This window comes from Malaclemys terrapin, chromosome 13, assembly GCF_027887155.1.
Source record: "Malaclemys terrapin pileata isolate rMalTer1 chromosome 13, rMalTer1.hap1, whole genome shotgun sequence".
Classification (NCBI taxonomy): Eukaryota; Metazoa; Chordata; order Testudines; family Emydidae; genus Malaclemys; species Malaclemys terrapin.
This window is the reverse complement of record NC_071517.1, coordinates 2,395,866-2,419,322: the sequence shown is the minus strand read 5'-3', so window position 1 is coordinate 2,419,322 and position 23,457 is coordinate 2,395,866. Positions and strand designations below refer to the sequence as shown.

At 45.4% G+C, this 23,457-nt stretch overlaps 1 protein-coding gene across 2 annotated transcripts in view; it reads right to left on the bottom strand.

Annotated features, from left to right (window-relative positions):
• The window catches only part of RPTOR (regulatory associated protein of MTOR complex 1), a 293,281-nt gene that overhangs the window by 41,914 nt on the left and 227,910 nt on the right, over positions 1-23,457 (bottom strand). For both annotated transcript variants that reach the window (XM_054047579.1, XM_054047580.1), the window contains exons 22-24: positions 15,426-15,529; positions 14,058-14,241; positions 11,625-11,735 (exon numbers count right to left, since the gene is read on the bottom strand). In XM_054047579.1, the coding sequence (XP_053903554.1) occupies positions 11,625-11,735; positions 14,058-14,241; positions 15,426-15,529 (399 nt within the window). The remainder of the gene's footprint in view (positions 1-11,624; positions 11,736-14,057; positions 14,242-15,425; positions 15,530-23,457) is intronic.

Genomic DNA, 23,457 nt, shown 5'->3' with positions numbered 1-23,457 from the left:
GCGAGCAAGCGTATGAGCGAGACTTCCGCCTCCCGCCCCCAGCCAGAGTGGTGCTGAGCACAGACTGGGAAGGAAAGGCTGACGGGATATACTCCAGAGAACACTCGCCGTCAGGTGATCGTCTGCTCATTCATTTCTTTCTCCCCTTTTCCCAGCCAGTTTCCATCTAAGCTTTAGAAAATCTTCTAGTAAACAAAACCCCAATGTTGGCTTTTGCTCATCTCTCCTGTAAGCAGAACTCCCAGAGGAAGGTGGGTGTCTGGAATAGCGTTACGTGATTAGGATCACGCCACGCCACAGATTTCTAACACCTCTTGGCTGCCACGCGGAAAGAAACCAATTACAATTCTGAATCCTCCCACCGAGGAGTGCCATTCAAAAGCCAATGAAGTGGTTTTCTTTTAACTCTTTGCCTATCTCTCAATGAGTGAATCGGTAGTTGGGGAGGTCAGGAATAGAGGCTGAAACTCTTCAACTAGAGCAAATGCTACTACTGGGAGATCTATCCTGGTTCGTGTTCCTGCCACAGTTTTAGAAAGGGTTAATCTCTCTGCTGGGGCTTTGCAGGACTGCCAAGACACAGTGCAGTGAAAGTGCTGAAGGTACAGCAAGGATTATCAAGAAGGATTTGTTTATGTCATTCTCACCTTACAGAATCCTCTCCCGCTTCTACCCTCACATTATGTCCGTATCAAACAGAATGAATACTGGCTTCTGCTCTCTTTGACATGGGGCTTTCATACAGCTGGCAAAGCCAAGGCTGCGCTGCAGGATCCAAATCCAGGTTTGCACGAGGTTGGCAGAACAGCCTTTTGCCACAAGAACTTTCAGAACTTTGAGCTGGGTCAAGTTCTCTGCAGAGATCAGAATTCCCAAAGCTGTCTGCTGTTTAACTCCCCACCAAGCAATTGCAATGCAGTGCTCTCTTTGTACATTTATTTGATAATCAATAAATCAAGTCCAGTTTGATGGTTTGAAACTGAGCCAGTGATTTATAATGGAAATTAATCCCTGCATTTTCAGAGCAAGGGCTATGAAGCAAAGCTAAACTCATAATTTAAATGCAATCAAGAAGTGCTTGCAGTCATTTTCTATTTATTCATTACAGAAATGACCATTTTTCTTTCCCCCGGTTTACGTTAGGAAGCAGCATCCCTGCAGGAAGTACTAGAATGGAACAGCAATGTCCTTCTCTTCTACCTGCACTTGGCTCATTTTTCACTTTGCTTCTTTAGCAGCTCCCAAAAGGCAGCAGTAGCCCATCAGGGCTCTGTGTTCCTTAACGCTCCAGGAGCGGCACTTCTAGAGGGAGAATGTTTTACAGAATTCCAGCCGAGAAGGGTAGTATAAGAATATCAAAGTTGCTTGGTTAAGCATGAAGAAATGTCAAAAAAAGTTGCACATGGAACCTTCTCTCTACTCTTTGTGCACATGCAAAATAATAGTCTTCAATGATCGTCGAGTTACATACTATTTCTCAGTTAACACACTGCAACATAACGTTTTCCTTCAAACTACACGTGCAATGTTACAGCGGCACAGCTGCAGCTCGGCTGCTGTATCTTCAGTGTAGACACTACACTGCCGGCAGCGACGGGAGGGGTTCTCCCATCAGCATAGGGAATCCACCTCCCCAAGAGGTGGGGGCTAGGCTGAAGGAAGAATTCTTCTCTTGACCTCGCAGGGTCTACACGGAGACTTACGTCGCTTACCGACATCGCTCAGGGTGTGGATTTTTCACACCCCGAGTGATGTAGCTGGGTTGACTTAACTTTTTAGACTAGGTCAGGCTTTAGATACCCACATGTCACTTCTCATAGTATAATGCACTCCGCTGCCTACCCCCGTGAGACAGAGTCCATGAGTTGTATAACAAGTGCACAGCAAGATTATTTTCTATACACGACACATTAGGTAGAATTGCAATCTAGCCCACAGCAAAGGGGCGGCCTCGGAGGGAGATTGTGACTAAGGGAATCAATCTCCCTCTTGGTCTCTCTGCTGCTCCTGGGACAGAGTAAGCTGTGACAGCGTGCGCTCATTTCCAGGTCCCTTGGGGAGGCGGGATCAAGGCTCCGCCCACGCCCTGCACAGTTGTGGGAAGGGAATGCAGTGGTAATACATCGCATTGGCACAAAAGAGTAAGGGGGGCTTTCTGCCCCTCTTCTGCTTTGTACCTAAGTGCAGGATGCGCCAAGGCCCTTAATTATTAATATATATACATGACTTGGAAAGGAGGGAACTTCAAGGAGAAAAGATATACTGGAGCAGTATACAATGAAAATACAGGAAACAGGAATGGAAGTAAATTACAAAAATGTCTATTTGAAGACTTAGTACATGGCAGGGCAGGGCAGGGCACTGTAGATTCGCACCATGGCTTGCCATGCAGTAAGTCAGTGACACTAAGCATCCTTATTCACACCCTACACACTATTGTTATAATCTTTGTACAAAATACACCTCATGAGGTATCATTTGAAAACTAAACTCACTGAGCATGAATATTCTTTAGTGATATACACACCCAGACGGTAGGTAGTTATGCTGGAATTATGACTTAAGTGTGTTTAAACCAGGCACGTCAGGAGGAGTTGGTAGACAAGCCTTCCAACACAGGAATGTGTATTTGATTCTGTAAAAACAACAAGGAGTCTGGTGGCACCTTAAAGACTAACAGATTTATTTGATTCTGTGACCAGCCTGATCTTCAGGCAAAGACAATGAAGGTCCATTTTTTATATATTAAGTAAACAGAGCTTAGAAATGGGGGAAGAAAGGGCATGGCGCTTCCTTCACCACCAGACTCCATGTCACCTTCCTCATAGCTTGAATAAACTTTACTTTGAGGGGTAACCCTGTGCAGAATCCATTTCAAAGGTTTACAGATCTATAAAGATGGGCGACTGGATCTCCAGCGAGAAGCAATTGAATCAACTGATTGTATCTGATGCTACTGTATTATCAAAATATATAGAGCGCAGTCTTTCCTGGGAGGTAATGACACACTGGTGATTAATTTCACTGTGCAAAATATCCATTAACAATATATGAGGAAATATGGATACTTAACAATTTTATGCTTTAAAGTCTGTGGCTAAGCAAGGAGAAACAGGTTCCCTCCCCGACAAGAGGGAGGGCAGCTATTTACCAGTCTCTTATGTAAAAGAAGCATGGTGGAATCAAAACAATGGAAGCCCCATTTACCTACAGGGGGATGGAAGGCCCACAGGAAGGGAAGAGCAGCATGAGATACCATCAAGCCTCCTGAAACAAAGTCACTGAACTCAGGAAAATATAAGGAAAGACAGAAGCCATCTGTGGCTTCCATCACTAGACAGACAGACAAGAAGCCAAAGCTCTTGCAAGCTGAGAAAGATGAGTCCTTCAACCAAGGGGGAGGCTGAAGTCTGGAAACTGCATATAGGAGAGAAACCATCCTGAACAAAACCTGTTCCTTGCTAGATTAAGTTTTAGATGCATGTTTTCACTTTTATTTGCTTATAACTCTTTCTAACTTTACTCCTTATACTTGGCATCACCTAATCTATGTCTTATTGTTAACACATTTGTTTTATTTTTACAATAAATCAACTCGGTGCTGTGTTTAAAAGGTCAGGGTGTATTTACCCCAGTTAATAAGCTGCGGGTACTTTTGTGTCTTTAGAGCAGTCGTCTCCAAACTTTTTTGATCGCGCACCCCTATCAGTAAAAAATTTTTGAGCACGCACCCCCTGCCGCGACGCAGGGCCGGCTCTACCATTTTTGCCGCCCCAAGCAAAAAAAATAAAAAGGCACTTGGACTCCCGCCCGAACTGCCGAAGCGGCGCTGCTCCAGAGGCGCGCACCCCAAAGGATCCTCTTGCCACCCTCTGAGGTGCGCACACCCCACTTTGGTTTAGAGGAACAAACAACCCATACTATTTCTCTGAACTGTCCAGGAGAGGGCTGGACATTTCAGGGCACACACTTCTGGGAAATTTGGGCCTGGGAATGTGTTGGGGTCCCCTTGCTGGTCGTAACCAAGGCTGGTGAAAGCCAGAGACAGAGCTGCTGAAGTAGGGTTGTCTAGCACACAGACACTCAGGGTGTGGCCTGAATGCTTGTAGGCTGGTTGCAAGTGTCTCAGACTAGGAGCTACAGCAGCAAAGCACTGAAAGGCACCAGGGTTGCAGGGCAAGTGGTGACAACCCCTCACTGGTCTGGTTTACACCCTGAACCCCATAACAAAGTCTCCAGGTTGACAAGCCCAAGGGCTGTGGGAAAAAAAATGTATTTTATATTGTATCATTTGAGAAATTTGTTAATATGCACACAGGGGAAGAGTTAAGGTTGTGCATCCAACCTTAACATTAACATATTCTGACTTCTGAGTGCTTAACCAAGCAACCTAAATGTTCTCAAAGAGAGATTTTCCAGGCTCTTTTTTATTTTTATTTTTTATGAAAGCAATCAATGCTCTCAAACTATGTGGCTCCACACCACTGGAATATCCTGTCCTGTGTGCCTTATGAGATGTACACAATGAAGCGCCTCTCCTGTGCATCTGAGGAAGTGTGCAGTTTTTACCCTAGAAGATTCACAGTGAACAAACCTCCTGTGAAGCTCTGCATTGTTCGCTCACTGCACACCTTACAAGATGACTAAGGAGAGAGCCAAAAGTTCCTCCTGCAGAGTCTTTCCCTCACCCACCACCCATGCTCGGTAACTACTTCACAGAATAGGTAAGTTAGCTATGCACGTACGCCCAGTGCCGCCTCCTGTACCTATGGGCACTACAAGTTTTGTGCTATTGCTAAAATTTACTGGGTACTTGAAGAGTGCAACCTTCAAACGCTCAGAACTCCGTCAAATCAAAACCTGAACACTCAAAGGCATTTCTCCTCAGTGAGCAAGTCACAGTCCAAAACTAATCTTTCCACCGCCAGCCATTTCAGTCCTTGAGCTGTTCGAGCCCCTTGCAAAAATATTTTTCAGAAATAATGAGGAACTGATTCTTCCCCCCCCCACCTGCCTCCTTATATTAAGAGAAAAGAACTGATTTTGCTCAATGCCCTTCCCCCACACCCACTCATCTCTAGTCAGACACTAAGCCCAGAAAACTTCATCCTGAATGATGAAAATGAATCCCTGAAAACAGGGGGTTAGAATGGAAACCATTATAGAACTCTCACTATATCAAATATTACCACTCTTTCTATCATGTTGGAAAAAGGATGGAACCACGTGGCTGATGAAATAACCATGGTACAAATTCTGTTTATGAACACAGTTCTTTTGCAGTTCTCAGAACATCCCAATTTTTAGGGAAAAACACCCAACAAATTATTTGGGCCTAATGGATGCAGAAAGAGGCTCTGTGTATTCACATGATTGACTCTCAGCCCATTTCCCCTTATATCAAATTAGTATTCATAGAGCTTCAAAATTTTCTTTTTCTAAAAAAAAAGAAAAGTAATTTTGTTTCATGCACGTGAAGTACTCAAGCTCAAATAATCGCTCCCCATACACAAGCCAATGTTGCTTTTTGATTGGCTGTCTACAGTGATTTATTATATTAATAAGACACCACTCTTGTGAGCAACTATCCTCGAAAGTAGACAAATGTTTTTAATAAGCATTGAGAGACAAAACATTACCCATTTTTAAATGGCACCATCAGCCCCAATTCTCTCTCGCTCTCTTTTTTTCCCTTTATAAACTTACTTACCATTTTCTGCACTTAGAAATGAGACCCTGAAACTCATCTTAACCAAAGCCAATTTTTGTATAAAGCCCAAAAGCTTGAAGTTTAATCTGGCAACTAAACCCCATAGGTCAGAAATATTTCCCAATGTATTACTGGCTTTGCTGCTGCTGTTGTCAAGAGAAAATTACTTACACTAGCAGTAGAGCTGATGAAGCACTGGACCAATGATTTTATTTCCTCTTAGTAATTCACATAAAAAAAAATTAAGATACTTGGAAACCTGCCTACAGTGTAGCTAGTTTCATAAAACACAGACACGCAGCCAATTAGCTCACATTGTTACCCTATCCTGATATTTAAAAAACAAAACACACCACGTGCTTCAAGAATGAGCAGTAATGGATGCCTCATTGTTCTTGCTTAGGGTGGGAGGAATTTCCTACTCATGAAATACAATTTTTCCATCTACTCGAAAAACGTAAATAACCAGCAGATGTTTATAAAAATATGCACTCAGCAGTATTCCTCTGATTCCTTTCCTGTTTGAGCACCATCATATTATTGGTTTGTGTGACAGACACACACTGTAATTCAATGGCAAAAAACCAAAGTAATTAAGAGGTATGGTTGCTTGGTGGTATGCTGTTCCCTTGCAGAACATTGAGTTGAGCAAAACAAACTTCTAAAAAGTAAGAAATGCACAGGTAAGATCTTCCCCACAACCTTAACTCTGCTCTTCTTCAGCAATCCCCCAATATGCCTGTTAACACACACCCCATTTACTCTTCTACCCCACAGCTGCTGAAATGTATGAGCTCTGCACCTCCTTTTACAACCCGTTCACTCTCACCCACAAGATTTCATTTAACACAATTAAAAGACAAAAAGGACAAAACAACTGCAAAGGTTGCCCATGACATCTTCCCTCTACTCTCTCTGAGCAATAGATTAATACATACATACTCGCACTGGCCCTTGGCAACGTAAGTTTCAGGAGGTTCCAGATCCCGGAAAACACACACACACACACACACACACACACAGCCAGCTCCCCAGAAAGAATACCACACATTACAATTTAAGAAACATTTCACAACCTTTTACAAATCCCTCACACTTACCCGCAGGATACCATCTCAACTACACTTTCACTTAATCAGCTTTAACGCATTAGAATGCTCGCATATTCCACCTCACGGCTGATATCCTTGGTAATAAAAGCCCTGTGCCCTGCTACTGACACAGCCTACACAGAAATGACACATACTGCGTCCTGAAGGTACACATGCACCTCTTCCCTTTGCTCTCACACACGAGGATGCAAAACATAGATCCCCTCATATCACAATCACAGCTCTCTTATACACCCCCAAGTAATCCACAGAGCTCACAACCACAGTTCTACCAAGCAGAACTAACTATTGCCTCTGCCATTGAGTGCAGCTACACCTGACGCTGACCACGCTCGCGTTACCTGGAGTGCATGCAGGTAATAAATGCTTAAATTGCTCTCCTATCCCAGCTTGCTACTGACAATTCCCTTTCTACTAAACCCTGGTGCTCGGCTCTTTATATAATATACACAATTCTGCACTGAAATGATGCATACTGCATTGTGAAGGTACACATGTCGCTCCCTTCCTTTGCTCACACACGTTGGAGGGTGCAAAACATAGATCCTCTCATATCACAGTCACAGCTGTGTCACATACCTCAAAGTAACTCACATGTCCTCCTATCACATCTAGTCCTTTACTGTGCAGGCCCAACTTCTGCCTCCACCAGTTAGTGTAGGACACCTAACACCCTGACTGCATTATAGTGTCTACAAATAATTCCCAGGGGCTACGGCCAGCTCCAGGGAACAGAGGGAATGAGGAATTGACAAACTCCCCCCCCACACACTTTGTCCTTTAATTGTGTTAGATGGAATCCTGTGGGTGAGAGTTAATGGTCTGTAAAAGGAGGTGCAGAGCTCGTACATTTCAGCCATGGTGGGACTGGCCAAGCAAAGGTGTATGTGTTAACGGGCACCCAGGGGCACTGCGGAAAGAGAGCAGTTAAGGTGCAACCTTTGAGTTTTGCTCAAACTTGTCTACAAGAGGACTATGTACCAGCAAGGGGACTACATACCAGCAAGCAACCGTAACTCTGTATTAACAGATATGTTTGCTACTGAATTTCCCATTTTTTTGAACAGGAAAGATATGCTGTTGGGAGGAGTTGGTAATCATTTAGACAGCTATACATATCATGTCCTGGAATTTGCATACTGAGCCAGCCAGCCAGCCTGCACTATTCCCCCACACCCTCCCATTACCTGGGCCCCACCAGTCCTGCTTTGGCCTACCTCCCCACCCATGCTCTTGACCCACTCACTGCATCCCCCCCCCCATCTCTCCTCCCTCCTTCCTTCTGTATCCAGGAGTCCTCAACCACAAGCAGGGAACGCATCTCCCTGCAATCTTCACTCCCTGCCATACAAACATTTCTACTGCCATTACTTCTCCCCTCCTACAAACCGACTCACATGCGGTGCCTAGAGCAAAGGACAATTACGTTACAGTGGAATGGCGTTCCTGGTTATGTTCCACAATGGCTGGAGGCTGGAGTTTGTGTTAGGGTGGCGAGAGAAATCACAGACAAGGTTTCTGCTCCAAAATACTGACAACTTAATGCTTGAAAGATCCTCTGAGACCTAACCAATAGATAGGGCTCTACCAAATTCACAGTCCATTTTGGTCAATTTCAATGTCATAGTATTTAAAAAATTGTCTATTTAATTATTTCAGCTATTTCAATCTGAAATTTCACAGTGTTGTAATTGTAGGAGTCTGAACTCAAAGAGGAGTTGTGGGGGAGGGGGTCCGCAAGGTTATTGTAGAGAGGAGTTGCGGTACTGCTACCCTTATTTCTGCGCGGTGCTGCCTCAGAGCTGGGGTGGGCAGCTGGAGAGCGGCGGCTGCTGGCCAGGAGCCCAGCTCTGAAGGCAGTGTTGCCGCCAGCAGCAGCACAGAAGGAAGGATGGCCTGGTATGGTAGTAATCTCTCTGCTGGGGCTTTGCTGTGTAATGAATTTACTTCTGCGCTGCTGCCTGCAGAGCTGGGCCCTCAGTCAGCAGCCGCCATTCTCTGGCCACCCAGCTCTGAAGGCAGCACAAAAGTAAGGGTGGCAATATTGTAACCCCCCCCTAAAATAACCTTGCGACCCCCCTGCAACTCTCTTTTGGGTCAGGATCCCCAATCTGAGAAACGCTGGTCTCCCCCGTGAGTATATAGGGTACAGTATAGGGTAAAAGCATACAAAAGATCAGATATCACGGTCCGTGATGTTTTTCCTGACTGTGAATTTCGTAGGGCCCTACCAACAGATGTAGAGATGTCAGAGCTCGTAATGTTTCTATGCCATACCGCACACATTTTCTGGGCAGCCATGAACACTCCCATTTCCCAATTAATATTCTTTGGACACATATTAATAGCTTTCATATTGTCGCTGTGGCAATTATTCAGACACTCGACCAGATCAAACTATCACAGCCTCTGGACACAAGTCTCTGAGACTGTCCAAATCTGCTCTCATACATTGTCTGAGGTGTACAGCAGAGATCAGGGGCAGATCATTTCCACCCAAGGGAATCACCACAGTGTCTGGTAAATCACAACCTCTTAAAAGTCAGCACTTAGATGCCACAGAGTGGGCAAAACACGATGCCAATGCAGGCTACCTCTTCACACCCGAATCAGTCTGTACCCAGCACTTCCCATGTCCTTCCTCTCCCACAAACTTCTGCAACCTTGCGATCCAGGAATTCCCCAGAATCCACGCATTGGCAGTCCTGGCAGCACACATTTCTTTCCCCTCAGCAGTCAAAGTACCTGTGCTGTCAGTTCCAAATCCCTGCATGACGCGTCTTTGGAAACACCATGTTAATCTGCCCTGAGATCAGCATTAGCCATCTCCCCTCCACCCTCCAGGGCTAAGAAAATACAGATTTTCCCAAGCAAACAATTTGAGGCTTGCCAACCACCCATTCTAATTTACCGCCCCTTCTGCAGCCACAACTCCTCTCCCAGTCTCCCACCCTCACCTACCCCCACACAAAGTCCTCTGTCTGTCTCCTGCCCATGTATCTCAAAGGAGATTCAGCATCACCACAATTTCCACTGCCACCCTCTTTCCTTACTGTAATTGTAATTTCTTTTAAGTAATCAAGGCTGCGGGAGTTTTTCCTGGGCACTATTTCAGATCCTCAGTTGCTGTCAAACCCCCTTTCTGAGATAAAGGAGATTTTACAAGATGCCTGTGAGTAGGTCACAGCTCTAAACCTGCACTCAAGCAAGCAGGATCAAATCTAACTTGGAGTGGAGGACACGTTCTGCTGACACTGGGATTAAATAGTCTTCACTTAAGGCAGCATCCTCAATGATTTCCTCCACTTGTTTTAGCATCAGACATCCAGAAACCTAAATGCAAAGGTGGGAAGAAAGCCGCGTCTGTGCCCTTGCTGCTGGAATACAGGGGTTTCATTACACAGCAAAAGGAGAGTGACGTTTATTGTAACAACCAAGTTGTTTTTATTGTTCTTGTTCTCTGGGCTGGCAGGGAAGAATGATTAATCTCCAGCATTTTCCCAGGAAAGTTAACCTGAATACACCCTTGTGCTGCCTGGCTCAGAGCAAGATCATTTGTTGTCACAAGCACACACAAAACAAAACTTGCTTTTAAAAGAGGGACTTCCACATCCAGCAAAGCCTTAAAAGAGTTACTAGAAAAGCGTGTATTGGATTTGGACAGGTATTAACTGTAGAGACCAGCGTCACCGTGACGACGTACACCCGCCTCATGCTTGAACCTGTGACCAAGTCTTGGCTTTGCTTTACTTACCCATCTACCCACCCACCCTATTCCATCTTGTAGGTTTGAGAGGATCAGTTAACATCTGCAAGGTACACCTAGTCCTCAGTGTGCTAGGGAAGTGTTAACTCCAGTGTAAGGAAGTCACTCCTCTGCTTACGACATGTCTCTGTTATGGAAATGATCGCAATGTGACAATTCAGCATTATAACTTTGCTATAGAATTAAGCAAGAAGAAGGTGACAAGTGGGGAGGGAGAAACCCCCCTTTTGAACACAAATGTCTCAGGGAACTAGTAAGGGAAGTTATGGGGAAAACACACAAAATACTTAATATGACATGGACCCTGCTGCTTTGAAACAAACCCTCATAATCGAGGAGACATCTGTTGTCAAGTTCCTTTGGCTGAAAGCCCCACGACCAGGGGCTGGTCCCCCCCCTCCCCTGCTTTAGAATCTGTTCTCACTGTTGGAGCATCAGTGCTGCAGAGTTTAGTCCATGGCCCAGTTACTTTGTTTAGTGGGGGACTGAATTTTTGTTTGTTACTCTGAGTTGTGTATGTAATTTGTGCTTCTCGTGGTGGATGTAACTGGAGCACCTAACTGCCACTGTGCGATGCGTAACAATTCAGTCACGGCCTCAGCATGTCAGCTATTGATGGATAATACAATTCTTTGGAAGCTGCAGCCATGCTCAACCTTCACAGGAAGGCAACGCTGCTTAGCTGACTGGACCAGTGGCACCAACAAGCAGACCCTCCCCACATACTGGCACTCCTACTCACATGGGTCCGGCATAGCTTTTACTTCCTACTCTGGGGCTCTTTCTCTGCTAACATGCCACTAAATCCTCCCCTCCCTCTGATCGTCTCTCTGTTCCTCTGCCCACATTTTACAGGCAAGGTGGTTACGTGGATCAAAAAAGTAGCAGGGAGGGTGGTGTGCGAGCAACGTTCTCATTCCATAGGATGAACAGAAAAGGAATGACGAGGGAAGGGAGAGCGCATTGCGCCCACATTTCCAGGGGTCAGCATCCCAGGGCTGTGATTCAAGAAACATGAATGGAGGGAGAATATTACCTTCATGACCGGTTGAGCAAAATATTTTGCGCTCCAGTCACAAAATCCTGTCTGCATTGTGGCCGAAATGAAGATTTTGTGTCCAACAGCATCATCTGCATCATCAGTGGTCTGCCCAGGAAGAGAACACAGAGGGAAACATTTTTTGTTAATGATGCTGTCCATCCCCATTCAAAGTGCTGGCTCTCTTCCCAGAGCCCACACGGAACTAATATCATAGGCCGACTTCAACCGCAAAGAGAAATTGAGCGGATAGATGCTGAAAGGTGCTGCCGAGATATGAGATTGTGCATGCCACGCTTTGAAAGAACAGCCCCTCTGTTAGCTCCTCAGGGAGAGCATGGAGACGCTAACCAGGGTAGTAAGTGAAGGCCTTACTTACACTGGTAAGTAAGTAAGGTTTGCTGTGTCAGCTATCTGCAGAGCTGGGACCGCACACAGAGGGAACACACACACGCACGCAGCCGAGTGATATCAACACAGGAGAAAGCAGAGCACCACACCGGTAGCATCTGACAACACTGGTACAAACAAGTTACACATCACTCCTGACGTATTGAGGTGCAACCCCTCCACGTAGCAAGGTACAACCTCCCTACGTAGTAAGGTGCCGCGCCTCACCTTGTACATGTTGTACATAGCATGGGCTCCAGTAATGATTAAGGCCTCTGGACACTGCTATTTTGTAAGCATGAAGTAATAGTACTGGCTCCTTCCCATGGCCTGTCTGGAGTCTAGCATAGGGCACAATTGGGGATAGGGAAAATGATTCAAGAAAAAACTATTGGCCCAAACCTCAGAACAGGGGCCAGCATACATACAGGCATAAAAAGGGTGAAAAGGCATATAGAAGAAGGAGGGAAAGGCCACTATCAACCCTCATCCAGCTCATTAAAGATGTATCTGTCTTTGGGACTGCATGGCCGAGGTGGCTTCGTAATGGGCTACACTGAGTTTCAGCTCTAAGTTGCTGACCGGAATCTGGTCCCTCCTGCCCAGTAGTGTGCCAAAGGCATGACCATCTGACTGCTGTGCAGTGGCCACTCTCCAATTCCTAGCAGCCAGCTGTCCACCTCACAGAGAGCATCGTTACAGGTGGCAGTCTTGGCAGAGAGGCCAAGGACTGAACGAGCCAGGGAGGCTGAATTCCCCTCTCCTCCCCGAGGTGGTTGGTCCTGCTAGGGCAGGGAAGCTGTAATGCTGCTGACTGGGCTGCATCGGTGCAGAGAGGAATCCCGTCTCCAGGTCTGACCATGTGGCACTTTCTAACAGCACTATCTGCACACTCCAGTGAGTGGGGCTCTTCTCCTTCCGCGATGAAGCTGCTTCCCCCCGTTTTTCTCACCTGTGGTACAGTTTGGCAGCCTCTGCGAAAGAGCCTCCAAGGGCTAGAAAGATCCAAGTTCAGAGTGAAATGAATTGGCTGCATGAAATGACGTGTGAAAACAGGCCTAGCACCTGCCTGGCTCTAGCCAGTGCTGGCAGTATGTAAATCCCTCACTGACCCCAGCTCTGACTCATTGGGCTTCCTTCTGCAGTCAGACACTAAAACACTCCTGCATTCTCTCCCAGGGGTGGCAGCTCTGGTCAAATGGACCTAGCATGGGATGGGGGCAGGAGTTCCACTGGGTTCCCATGGGCTGCATTCCCTGCTCCTGCCACTGACGCAGAACAAGTCACCACCTGTGTGTGTCAGGTTCCCTGTTAGTGAAGTAGGGATAATTACACCTGCTCGCCTTTGAAAAGTACTAAACAAGGACCAAGTATTGTCTGAGCATCAACCCAATGAACCCTTTTGGCACTGAACAATGAAAACACTAGATGCATCTGACCTGTGTGCTTCTCCACTGCAGCCGGTATGGACTGTTGTTCTTTCTATCTGGATGGACTTGATGGAGAACACATGCATATTCTGACAGTAGCAGAGGGATTATGAAGATCTGAGTGCACCATGACCTACAACTGTGTGACAAGGGCTGCTCCTGTGGGGCCCACCAACACTAAAGGTGCTTGTTGAAAGGATCTGACATTCTCTCCTGCAATAAAGGAGAGCGACTGACTCCTGGCCTCTGAGAATGTCTCTGAAACTTTGTTCATTAAGGTGAGGTAGCAGTCTCAATTTATGTAAAGTAACTGAATGTTTACAGAACAATAAATAACCTTTTCCAATTAAACACTTCTCTGAAGCAGCAGCAGGTAGTAATGTCACATCAAGAGCCACAAAGCGACATTTATCCTGGAGACGAGGAAAAATAATCAATTAAATTTTTTACTTTATTGATGTTGGCAGGATTAGAGGAAACTAAACTGGAGTCAGTGGCAGCTGCAAAAAGCAAAGAAGGATATTTAGAAAGTAGGAGAGCAAAGAACAGGACATGTGACAAAAAGTACACAAGGTAGAGGGGTCACGGCTAGTAGAAAGATCCATTTTACCTGATCTGGCCCTTTGTCAAACATTTTCCTCGTCCTGGGGAACTGGTGGGAGTGGGGGGTGTACTGGACCCCAAGACTGCCTACATTTGAAGGTCTTACAGATGGGAGGTCCCGGCTGACTGGTGGTTTTGTCACATCGTTTGTCAGGCTGGAGATGCTTGTGCTGGTAGTTGGAGGAGACCCTCTAGTATTGGGAAAGAACACAGGGATGAACACACTTTCTGAACCAAGCTGATGAACATCCACTGAAATTCAGGCTTCTCTGGGGTGGAATACAACCAAATAATGGCTTCCACCTTTGAGAAAGGACCAGTTTCCTACAACATGAGCAAGGTGGAAAATCCATCTACCGGGGGATGACTACAACTAGACTATAAACCTGGGTGCTGGAGAAGGGCATGCCCTCAAAATCACTAACCGTGCCACCTCTGCACCTTTCCTTGCCATTGTTTTTATTTTAGAAGGTACAGGTTTGTTATTTTGTTTTTTAGGCTTTATACTTCACTGCCATTTCCCTCCAAAATAAAAACGAGTCTTGGCTGCTGTGCCAAACCTAAATTCAGGTCTAGAGATTTAAACAGCTTTGCTCACTGGGGAATAATGAGGTTGCTATGGTCACAATGATTCATAGGAACACAGTTATGGCACCTTACCCAAGACATGTTAACAGTGATTCTAGCTCACCAAGGAGTTCAGGGATCATGTCAGCTGCAGAGTATAAGGCAGAGATAACCTGATGTTTTCCCTGTTCCATGGCCAGTAACAAACACATGGCTACAGAATCTTTACATGTTTGTGTCCCCTTTCCGCTGTGAGGTTTTCTGGCAGGACGTTTGCAAGGGTGCAAGGGCCAGCTGTTGTTTTCCACTGGGCGAGAGGTTGGGGTTGGGAATAACCACAACAGAAGCTCATTTCGAAAGCCCAGACTTGCCCATGTCATTCTTGCTCTGGATCATTTAGACGCAGCCTCTGCTGTTGATCAGGTAACCCTGGGTCCTTACCATTTCAGAGTGGAGAGCAGACAGATCAGTTCTATGGGGAAATGTAGGTCCCATCTACCTCAGATCAAACCAATGAGGGATGAGAGCATGAGTCTTTATCCTGCTTCTCCACTTACGTGCAGTCAGTGTGCCAGGCTCCTCCTTGTCCTGATGAGGGCGCTAGAGGGAAATCCCCAGCTTTTTACAGGGATTTCTCCTTTACCAGTGTTTAGAGGAAGACCAGACAGAAAGCGACTGAGAGTACTGCAAGTTTCTCATCTGCATCTCAGTTAACTGGGGTGGCTTTGAATGGCTTGTGATGGGGAACGAATGCACAAATCCACTCAGCTGGAACCGGCAAGGTAACAACATTTAGGAGGCTACTTACCCCACTTGGTGGATGTGCATGCCCTTGTTGGTAGGGCTGGCTGGGGCAGACTGCGTGAGGGAGGAGCTGTCAAGGATGCGCTGGGGGCGGGCATTTACTGTAGCCTAGGAAAAAATCAAAGTATTCCACAACTGAGAGGGTGCAAACATCAACTGCAGTTATTTATTCTCTAATAAAATCCCATGTCTCTGGTTAAATGTGGTTAAACTCTTAAAGTGGGGTTTGAAAACCTATATCAATGACTCCTGAACAGTTCCCATCCAATTACTATTAGATTATTAAATAACTTGGTCAGTCAGGAAACATGTATCCGAAAAGATCCTTCTGCTACTTACTGAGAAAGGCTTTTGAGTGACATGTAATCCCTTCCCATAATTAAATTACCATCTAAGCTCTGCACTAGCATTTGTAAAAAGCTGCCAATGGGCAAGTGGCAAGCTTGGGGGTTACCTTGCAGCAACGAGATTTTTCTCTCTCATATCTCAGGAAAGAAGTGCTGGATTTCCTATCATACTCAAAATTTACCCTCCTTCAAACAAAAGTTCCAATCCAGATTTCACACTCCTGTAAGAACTTTCACTGTAAGTACAGCTGTTACCCAAAGACTCCTATCTTCTTCCCATCGCCCACTTCTAGGTCCTGCATAATAATATTGAACTTCTACACCTTGAGTAGTAAGAGGACCAAAAAAAAAAAAAAAAAAAAGGCCACCATGGCTAAACAACAGAGTAAAAGAACTGGTTACAGGCAAAAATACTGGAAGTCAAATCTTGAAGAAAATAAAAAGAGGCATAAAACTCAAGTCAAGGGTAAAAGTTTAATTAGACAGTCTGAGAAAGAATTTGGAGGAGCAACTAGCAAAAGACAAAAATGAACAGCAAAAATATTTAAAGTACATCAGAAGCAGGAAGGTTTCTAAACAATCAGTGGGGTCACTGGCCAATCAAGATGCTAAAGGTGCACTCAAGGAAGACAAGGCAATGGCAGAGAAGCTATATGAATTGTTTGCATCTGTCTTCATTGCAGAGGATTTGAGGGAGATTCCCACACCTGAGCCATTCATTTTAGGTGACAAATCTGAGGTGCAGTCTCAGGTTGAGAAGTCAATAGAGGTGGTTTTGGAACAAATTGATAAATTAAACTATAAAAAGTCCCCCAGTACTCGATAGTATTCACCCAAGAGTTCTGAAGGAACTCGTATATGAAATTGCAGAACTATTAACTGGGGTATGTAACCTGTCATTTAAATCAGCTTCCGTAATGGATGATTTGAGGATAGTTAATGTAATGCCAATTTTTTTAAAAGGCTCCAGAGGCGATCCTGGCAATTACAGGCCAGTAAGCTAACTTCAGTACCAGGCAAATTGGTTGAAACTAGAGGAAAGAACAGAATTATCAGACACAAACACAATTTGTTGTGGAAAGTCAACATGGCTTTTGTGCAGGGAAATCACGCCACACCAATCTATCAGAATTCTTTGACAGGGTCAAACACGTGGACAAGGGTGATCCAGTGGATACAGTGTACTTGGACTTTCAGAAAACCTTTGACAAGGTCCCTCACAAAAGGCTCTTAAGCAAACTAAGCAGTCATAGGATAAGAGGGAAGGTTCTCTCATGGATCAGTAACTGGTTAAAAGACAGGAAACAAAGGATAGGACTAAACAGTCAATTTTCAGAATGGAGAAAGGTAAATAGTGTTGTTCCCCAGGGATCTGTATCGGTACCAATGCTGTTGAACACATTTGTAAATGATCTGGTAAAAGGTGTAAACAGGGAGGGGCAAAATTTGCAGAAGATACAAAATTACTCAAGATAGTTAAGTCCAAAGCTGACTGCAAAGAGTTACAAAGGGATCTCACTAAACTGGGTGACTGGGCAGCAAAAACGGCAGATGAAATTCAACGCTGATAAGTGCAAAGTAATGCACATTGGAAAACACAATCCCAGTTATGCATACAAAATGATGAGGTCTAAATTAGCTGTTAAAACTCAAGGAAGAGCTCTTGGGGTCATTGTGGATAGCTCTCTGAAAATATCTGTTCAGTGTGCAGCGGCAATCAAAAAAGCAAACAGAACATTAGGAACCATTAGGAAAGAAAGAGATAGTAAGACCATAAAAATGCCACTTTATAAATCCCCGGCACCCTGAATACTGCATGCAGTTCTGGTCACCCATCCAAAAAAAAAAAAAAAAAAAAAAGATACATCAGAAATGGAAAAGGTACAGAGAACGGCAACGAAGATGATTATGGATATGGAACAATTTCCCTATAAAGAGCTATTAAAAAGACTCAGCGAGTCCTGTGGCACCTTTAAGACTAACAGATGTATTGTAGCATAAGCTTTCGTGGGTGAATGCCCACTTCGTCGGATGCATGTACATGACTCTCTGTTGCTTTTTACAGATCCAGACTAACACGGCTACCCCTCTGATATTAAAAAGACTGACATTGTTCAGCTTGGAAAAGAGACAACTAAGGGGGGATATAATCGAGGTCTATAAAATCAGGAATGCTGTGGCAAAAGTGAATAAAGTGAATAAAAAAGTGTTATTTACCCCTTCACATAACACAAGAACCAGGGGTCATCCTGGATAGGTCCATCAATCGCTATAAGCCTGGATGGGCAGGGATGGTGTCCCTAGCCTCTGTTTGCCAGAAGCTGGGAATGGGCAACAGGGGATGGATCACTTGATGATTCCCTGTTCTGTTCATTCCCTCTGGGGCACCTGGCATTGGCCACTGTCGGAAGACAGGACACTGGGCTAGAAGGACCTTTGGTCTGACCGTTCTTATGTTCACCCAATGAAATTAATAGGCAGCAGACTAAAAACAAATATAAGGAAGTACTTCTTTACACAACGCCCAGTCAACTTGTGAAACTTGTTGCCAGAGGATGTGGTGAAGGCCAGAACTACAACTGGATTAAAAAAATTAGATAAATTCATGGAGGACAGGTCCATCAATGGCTATTGTCCAAGATGGTCAAGGAGGCAACCCTGTGCTCTGAGTGTCCCTAAGCCTCTGACTGCCACATGCTGGGACTGGACGACAAGGGGGATCACTTGATGATTGCCTTGTTCTGTTCAATGCCTTTGAAGCATGTGGCATTGTCCACTCTCGGAAGACAGGATATTGGGCTAGATGGACTAGTGGTCTGAGCCAGTGTGGCCATTCGTATGTTCAGTTTTCTGGGATCAGCTTGACGCAATGCAGCCCTTCAACCAGAGGATCTCAAAGCACCTTACAAACATGTAGCCTTACAACACTGCTGTGAGGAAGGTAAGGGATATATACAGGTCACTTCATCCACCACTGAAAAGCAGGCACCCCTGCAGCAAAAGGGGTCACTGTTTTAACGGTGTTCAAAAAGCAGTTTAGAACGGGACAGTTCAACTGAAAATGCAAGAGAAATGATTTTCCATCCAGCTAAGGAAGGCTGGCTGTAGCTTCGAGTGGCAGCCAGACGAGGGACAGTGAGGAAATCAATAAACAGCTGTCTCACCTTCCCCCAGCCTGCGCATGCTGCCAGCCCAGGGCAACCACACCCCCTTCTAAAAAAAGGAAAAATCTTCAGTTTGCTTAAAACCCCAAAACTCAGACCCTCCTGCTCCTCCGGGCTCTTGCATGCTGGAAGTGCTTTTAAGGGACAGAAGCGCCACTGCGCCATCAAAAACCTGCTGGAACTAAGAGCAGCAGTTCACGCTATCCCCCAAAAGTCACGTGGGCAAACTGACTTTTATCGCCTCTTGAAACACCTGGAGATCCTGCATTGTACAGTGGAGTGAAAGAATCAGGGCCTGGGTAACAGAACCTCCCAGCTGCAGGGCTTTTATCCAGTAGAAAGTATGCTAACCATGAGATGATCAGGGCAGTCACAGAAATACAAGGCAGGTGAACAGAAGAGCTGTGTGCACGGCTTGCTGGGATCCACGCCGTCAGTGAGCATAAAAGGCAGATCTTGCACCCAGTGGGAGCAGCACTCTCTGCCTTTGCACTTTCCACACACAATTCACGGCGGACCCAAAATTGAGGCACTCGTGCTTGAGAGCACATACTGCCTCTGTCCTGCCACTCTTCTTTGAGGGAGCCAGAGGATCATTAGGCAGTCTCAGCTTTCTTCTTTCCTCCCTTCCCCTGAGATGACCTAGCAGAAAACTCACAATGTCAATTGCTTTTAGGAGAATCAATCCCTCTTGAATGTCACAGATCTGGCTCCAAAGGTGCATGAGTGGTCACGATTCTGTTAGAATACAGTACAGCCACATGCTATCCAAACACAAGAGCAGCTGCTATGTGCTCTTAGTAACAAGGCCTGGCACCTGAACTAGCCTACCAATATGTTCTGAAACAGCTGCTTTCCCATGCTACCCACCTTCTCCATTAGACACAGATGCTCTAACATCACTGCCCTCTCTGTAGTGCAAATAAAACCTTCTAGCACTGAAGCCATTATCTGGGGCAGGGAGAAGGTCACATGATGAGAGTGGAGGGAGGGTAGAAGATAACTAGTTAACTATATATAGTCCATAATTAACTAATTTAGTCACAAATGCTCCATGGTTTGAAGAATTTTGCAGGCAGGTCTCCCTCATCACAAGTGGCTCAGGCCAGCTTGGCTCTCCAGAGAGGCTGAAGTCAGACCAAGCTATACACAGCAGGGATATGAAGTGAAATGAGTTACACAAAGGACCCTCCCTTTTCTTAAAGGGGAACAGAAATCCCTCTTTGCTAAAGTAGTGACCAAGTCCTGAAATTTCAGCGCCATGGTTTAGTGATACAAAGAGACAGCTTGAAATAACCCACTTGAGGCAGCTGTTCTCCTACTCCCTCTTTTGGAGGTTTGTTCCTGTAGTATTCACATCACATCCTTTTTTTTTGGGGTGCGGGGGGGAGATGGTAACTCTGAATAACAATGTCAGATAAAGAGAGCGAACTGCGTGTTCATGCACGGCAGTGCCTGACGAGGAGGGCATGTTACACAGGAGTAACTATCAAGGTGAATGAGCCTCAGGCCTTCCACTGAAAATAGCTGGATGAAGCAACCTGGGAAGGAGCTTCGTTAATTAATCATGATCAGAGTCTTCAAGGGCCAGTGTCACTCGCTGGGATCTCATTCTTTCAATTCAACAGAGACACCAGAAAACAAGTTTGGGGTTTTCGGAGTTGGAGTTTGGAAGGAAAGTTCTTTAATTCCAATTTATTTTTTAAATTCAATTGCTAGGCTAAAACCAACCCAACATGAGTCCTAGCAATGCCTAATCAGCCCCAGAGACAACACTGTGTATTTCAATGCTTTTTAAAAATCCAATTTAGCAAAATTATTCTGATTTAAAATACTGTCGCTGCAGTCTCCTAGAGACTTCGAGTGTGGCTTTAACATGCCTGTGACTCCCACATTCACCCAATGGACTATGCCTCCCTACGTCTCCATGTACAGTATTCTATTCTCTGCAGGTTCATATCCCATGCCAATCACAGTGCTATGAAAGTGCCTTCCAACAGTGAAATGAATGTCTAGCATCTGTACTGTACAGTCCGGCTCAAGAGGAACAATGGACCGGTGGCAATCCAGTACACGAAAGGAGCCTGGTTTTGCTCATCCAAAGTCTGATCGGCACATTAAGGATTCTGACAAATAAGCTTAAACTCCCAGGACTGCTGTGGCTCCATGGAAGAGAAGAGAGAACGTGTGGGCCTGTGGTGGTGGTGGGGGTCGGGACTCTCCAGACAATCTTCTCTGAGCTGAATGTCAAGACATTTTCAAGGGCACAGTGAGTTCACCGGGTATTATCCAGCTCACCTCTAGTCACTGCTGGGTGTTTAAGAAAATACATTAAAAAAACCTAAAAGGTGCAAACTCAAAATTAACCTAAAACGGAAATTCAATGGCAAGAACTCCATTTAAATAACGTCAGGGACTCCAGGATCGGCCTCAGCTCACACGAGTGGGGACCTGTGAAGTTAAGGCTGTAATCCTGGCAGGAGCTCTCACTGGTGGGATTTATAGGCACAATGAAATGAGTTAGGGCCAGATCTGACCAGGGATTCGCAGCCTTAACTCTCCATTTAGATGGGTTTTTAATAAGACCCTATAAGCTAAGTTCCTTTTTAGGAACCAGAGAGACCATTTGGCATTGAGAGAAGTGGGGGTGGAAGGAGACCCACAGTATCATGAGGCACTAAGAACCAAACTCCCGCTACCCATGTGGCTGCCTGAAGCACTGTCATCTGTGCCTGGACAAATTACATACACTGGCGCTTCCTCAACTTTATGGCTAAGGAAGGGGAGAGAGAAACTTGGCAAAAGGTCAAGTATCTGCAGCTGAAAAATCCTTGCAAAGACAAATGCTTCAATTATTTAGGGTGTAAAACCATCTGAAACATCACTGCCTCTGAGACAGCACAAGGGCCATAGAGCAGTCGCCTGGGAAGTGGAGCATGAGATGTAAGAGGTCTGTGCACTCAAGCTGACGAAATCCTCAGTGGACAGCCATTCCATTCCATTCCATTCCACAAAGCTCTGAATCCCCATCCTCCTTCGCCCTCCCTCCTGAGCAGCAGCTCTCCACTTCTCAATCAGCTGTGCACATGCTGATGCCCAGTGAAACTTGGGCTGCTTTCATGGACATGAGAGGGTTTTTCCAATTGCCTTTGGCCCTTACTGCAGCTTCCTACCCTCGGAAGATGCCTGGGATTTGGGGTCCTAGGCATACTGCCAGACAGAAGATAGGGGACCAGTCAGCAAACTAGGATAGCAACCCCCAAAATACAGAATTAATTGTGGCCTCCAGAGAAACAGGAACTTGGACCTAAGCCCTGTGGCACTTGACAGAGCCGTAAAAAATTACCATGAAAATTTACTAGTCATGGCACAACATTCATTGCCCACCCGGACACCATAATGTTCAAAATTGCATGGCTCCTGCTGGCTAAGCAGCATTGTATTGCGCTAGTGAAGATGTTTAGTGGACACAACCACCTCTCTGGTAGTGCTCATGGAGCTCTTTTTATAGCAAGGGAGTAAGCCCCAGAAAAATAGGAAAGACTAGAAAAGGAGAACCTAGATCGTCAGTATGGCCATGCCAATCCTATAATTCTAGCAGAACTAGAGCTTCATTTTGCAAAAAGTCTAATAATTACCATATGTGGTACAGAAAGGGAAGTCTGAAAGCTTTAATTTCTCCCCCTCATCACTTCTCTGAATTGGAGATCTGCCAATCTGATGCACAGATTTATCTGGGTGTCTAAGCCACCAACGGGAGATCTCCGTTCACCACCTAACAGGTTAAGTTATTCAATATCCAAAAAACCACAGCGCGCAGACTTGAAGTCTGCAGGCTGAGCCATGTGTGTATTCAAAACAAGTAACGAAGGGTTTAAATTAAGAATTATCCTCTTAAGGGAAAAGCAGATTTAAAGCAGGAGGTCTCTAACACTGAATAGTGGATGTTGCTGCTGACATCTCTTACAGCCATGCTAACCCAGGAGCTCAAGTCTAAGTGATGGGGTTAGTCCTCAGAAATCAGTAAAAGACACCATCTTGCTTTCGAATAGCTCATGGTCTTAATGCTGGAGCAACTGTGAAGGTGGAATCCCAATGTGGGGGGAGGAGTGTGTCTAAATGGCGACCCAGCGCAATCCAGTGGGGGCTGTTGGTGATTAGAAGTACTGAAGTGGCCAGGTGCTTGGTTTCTGGTGGAAGGTGAGGGTTGCTATTACAGCTCCCTATGCTGGCAATTCAGGAGTACCAGTGACGACAGTCTCCAGGGATTTCTCACATCATCCTCGCAGGATGAAATGTGGTGAGCATGGTGATTAAGGCCAGTATTGAAGAGATGAGGAGCGGGAAGGGTGTCCGCATGCAGACTCACATGTACTAGTTCACCTGGGTTGGAGAGCCATTGTGGCTTCAGTCTGCAGGCCAGTCCCACTTGCATAATCTAGATCAGTTTGCAAAGGGATAATTTACTGAAGTATCTGTACGACATCACCCAGGTTTTGATCTACTCGCTAGGCAAGTAAGCAAA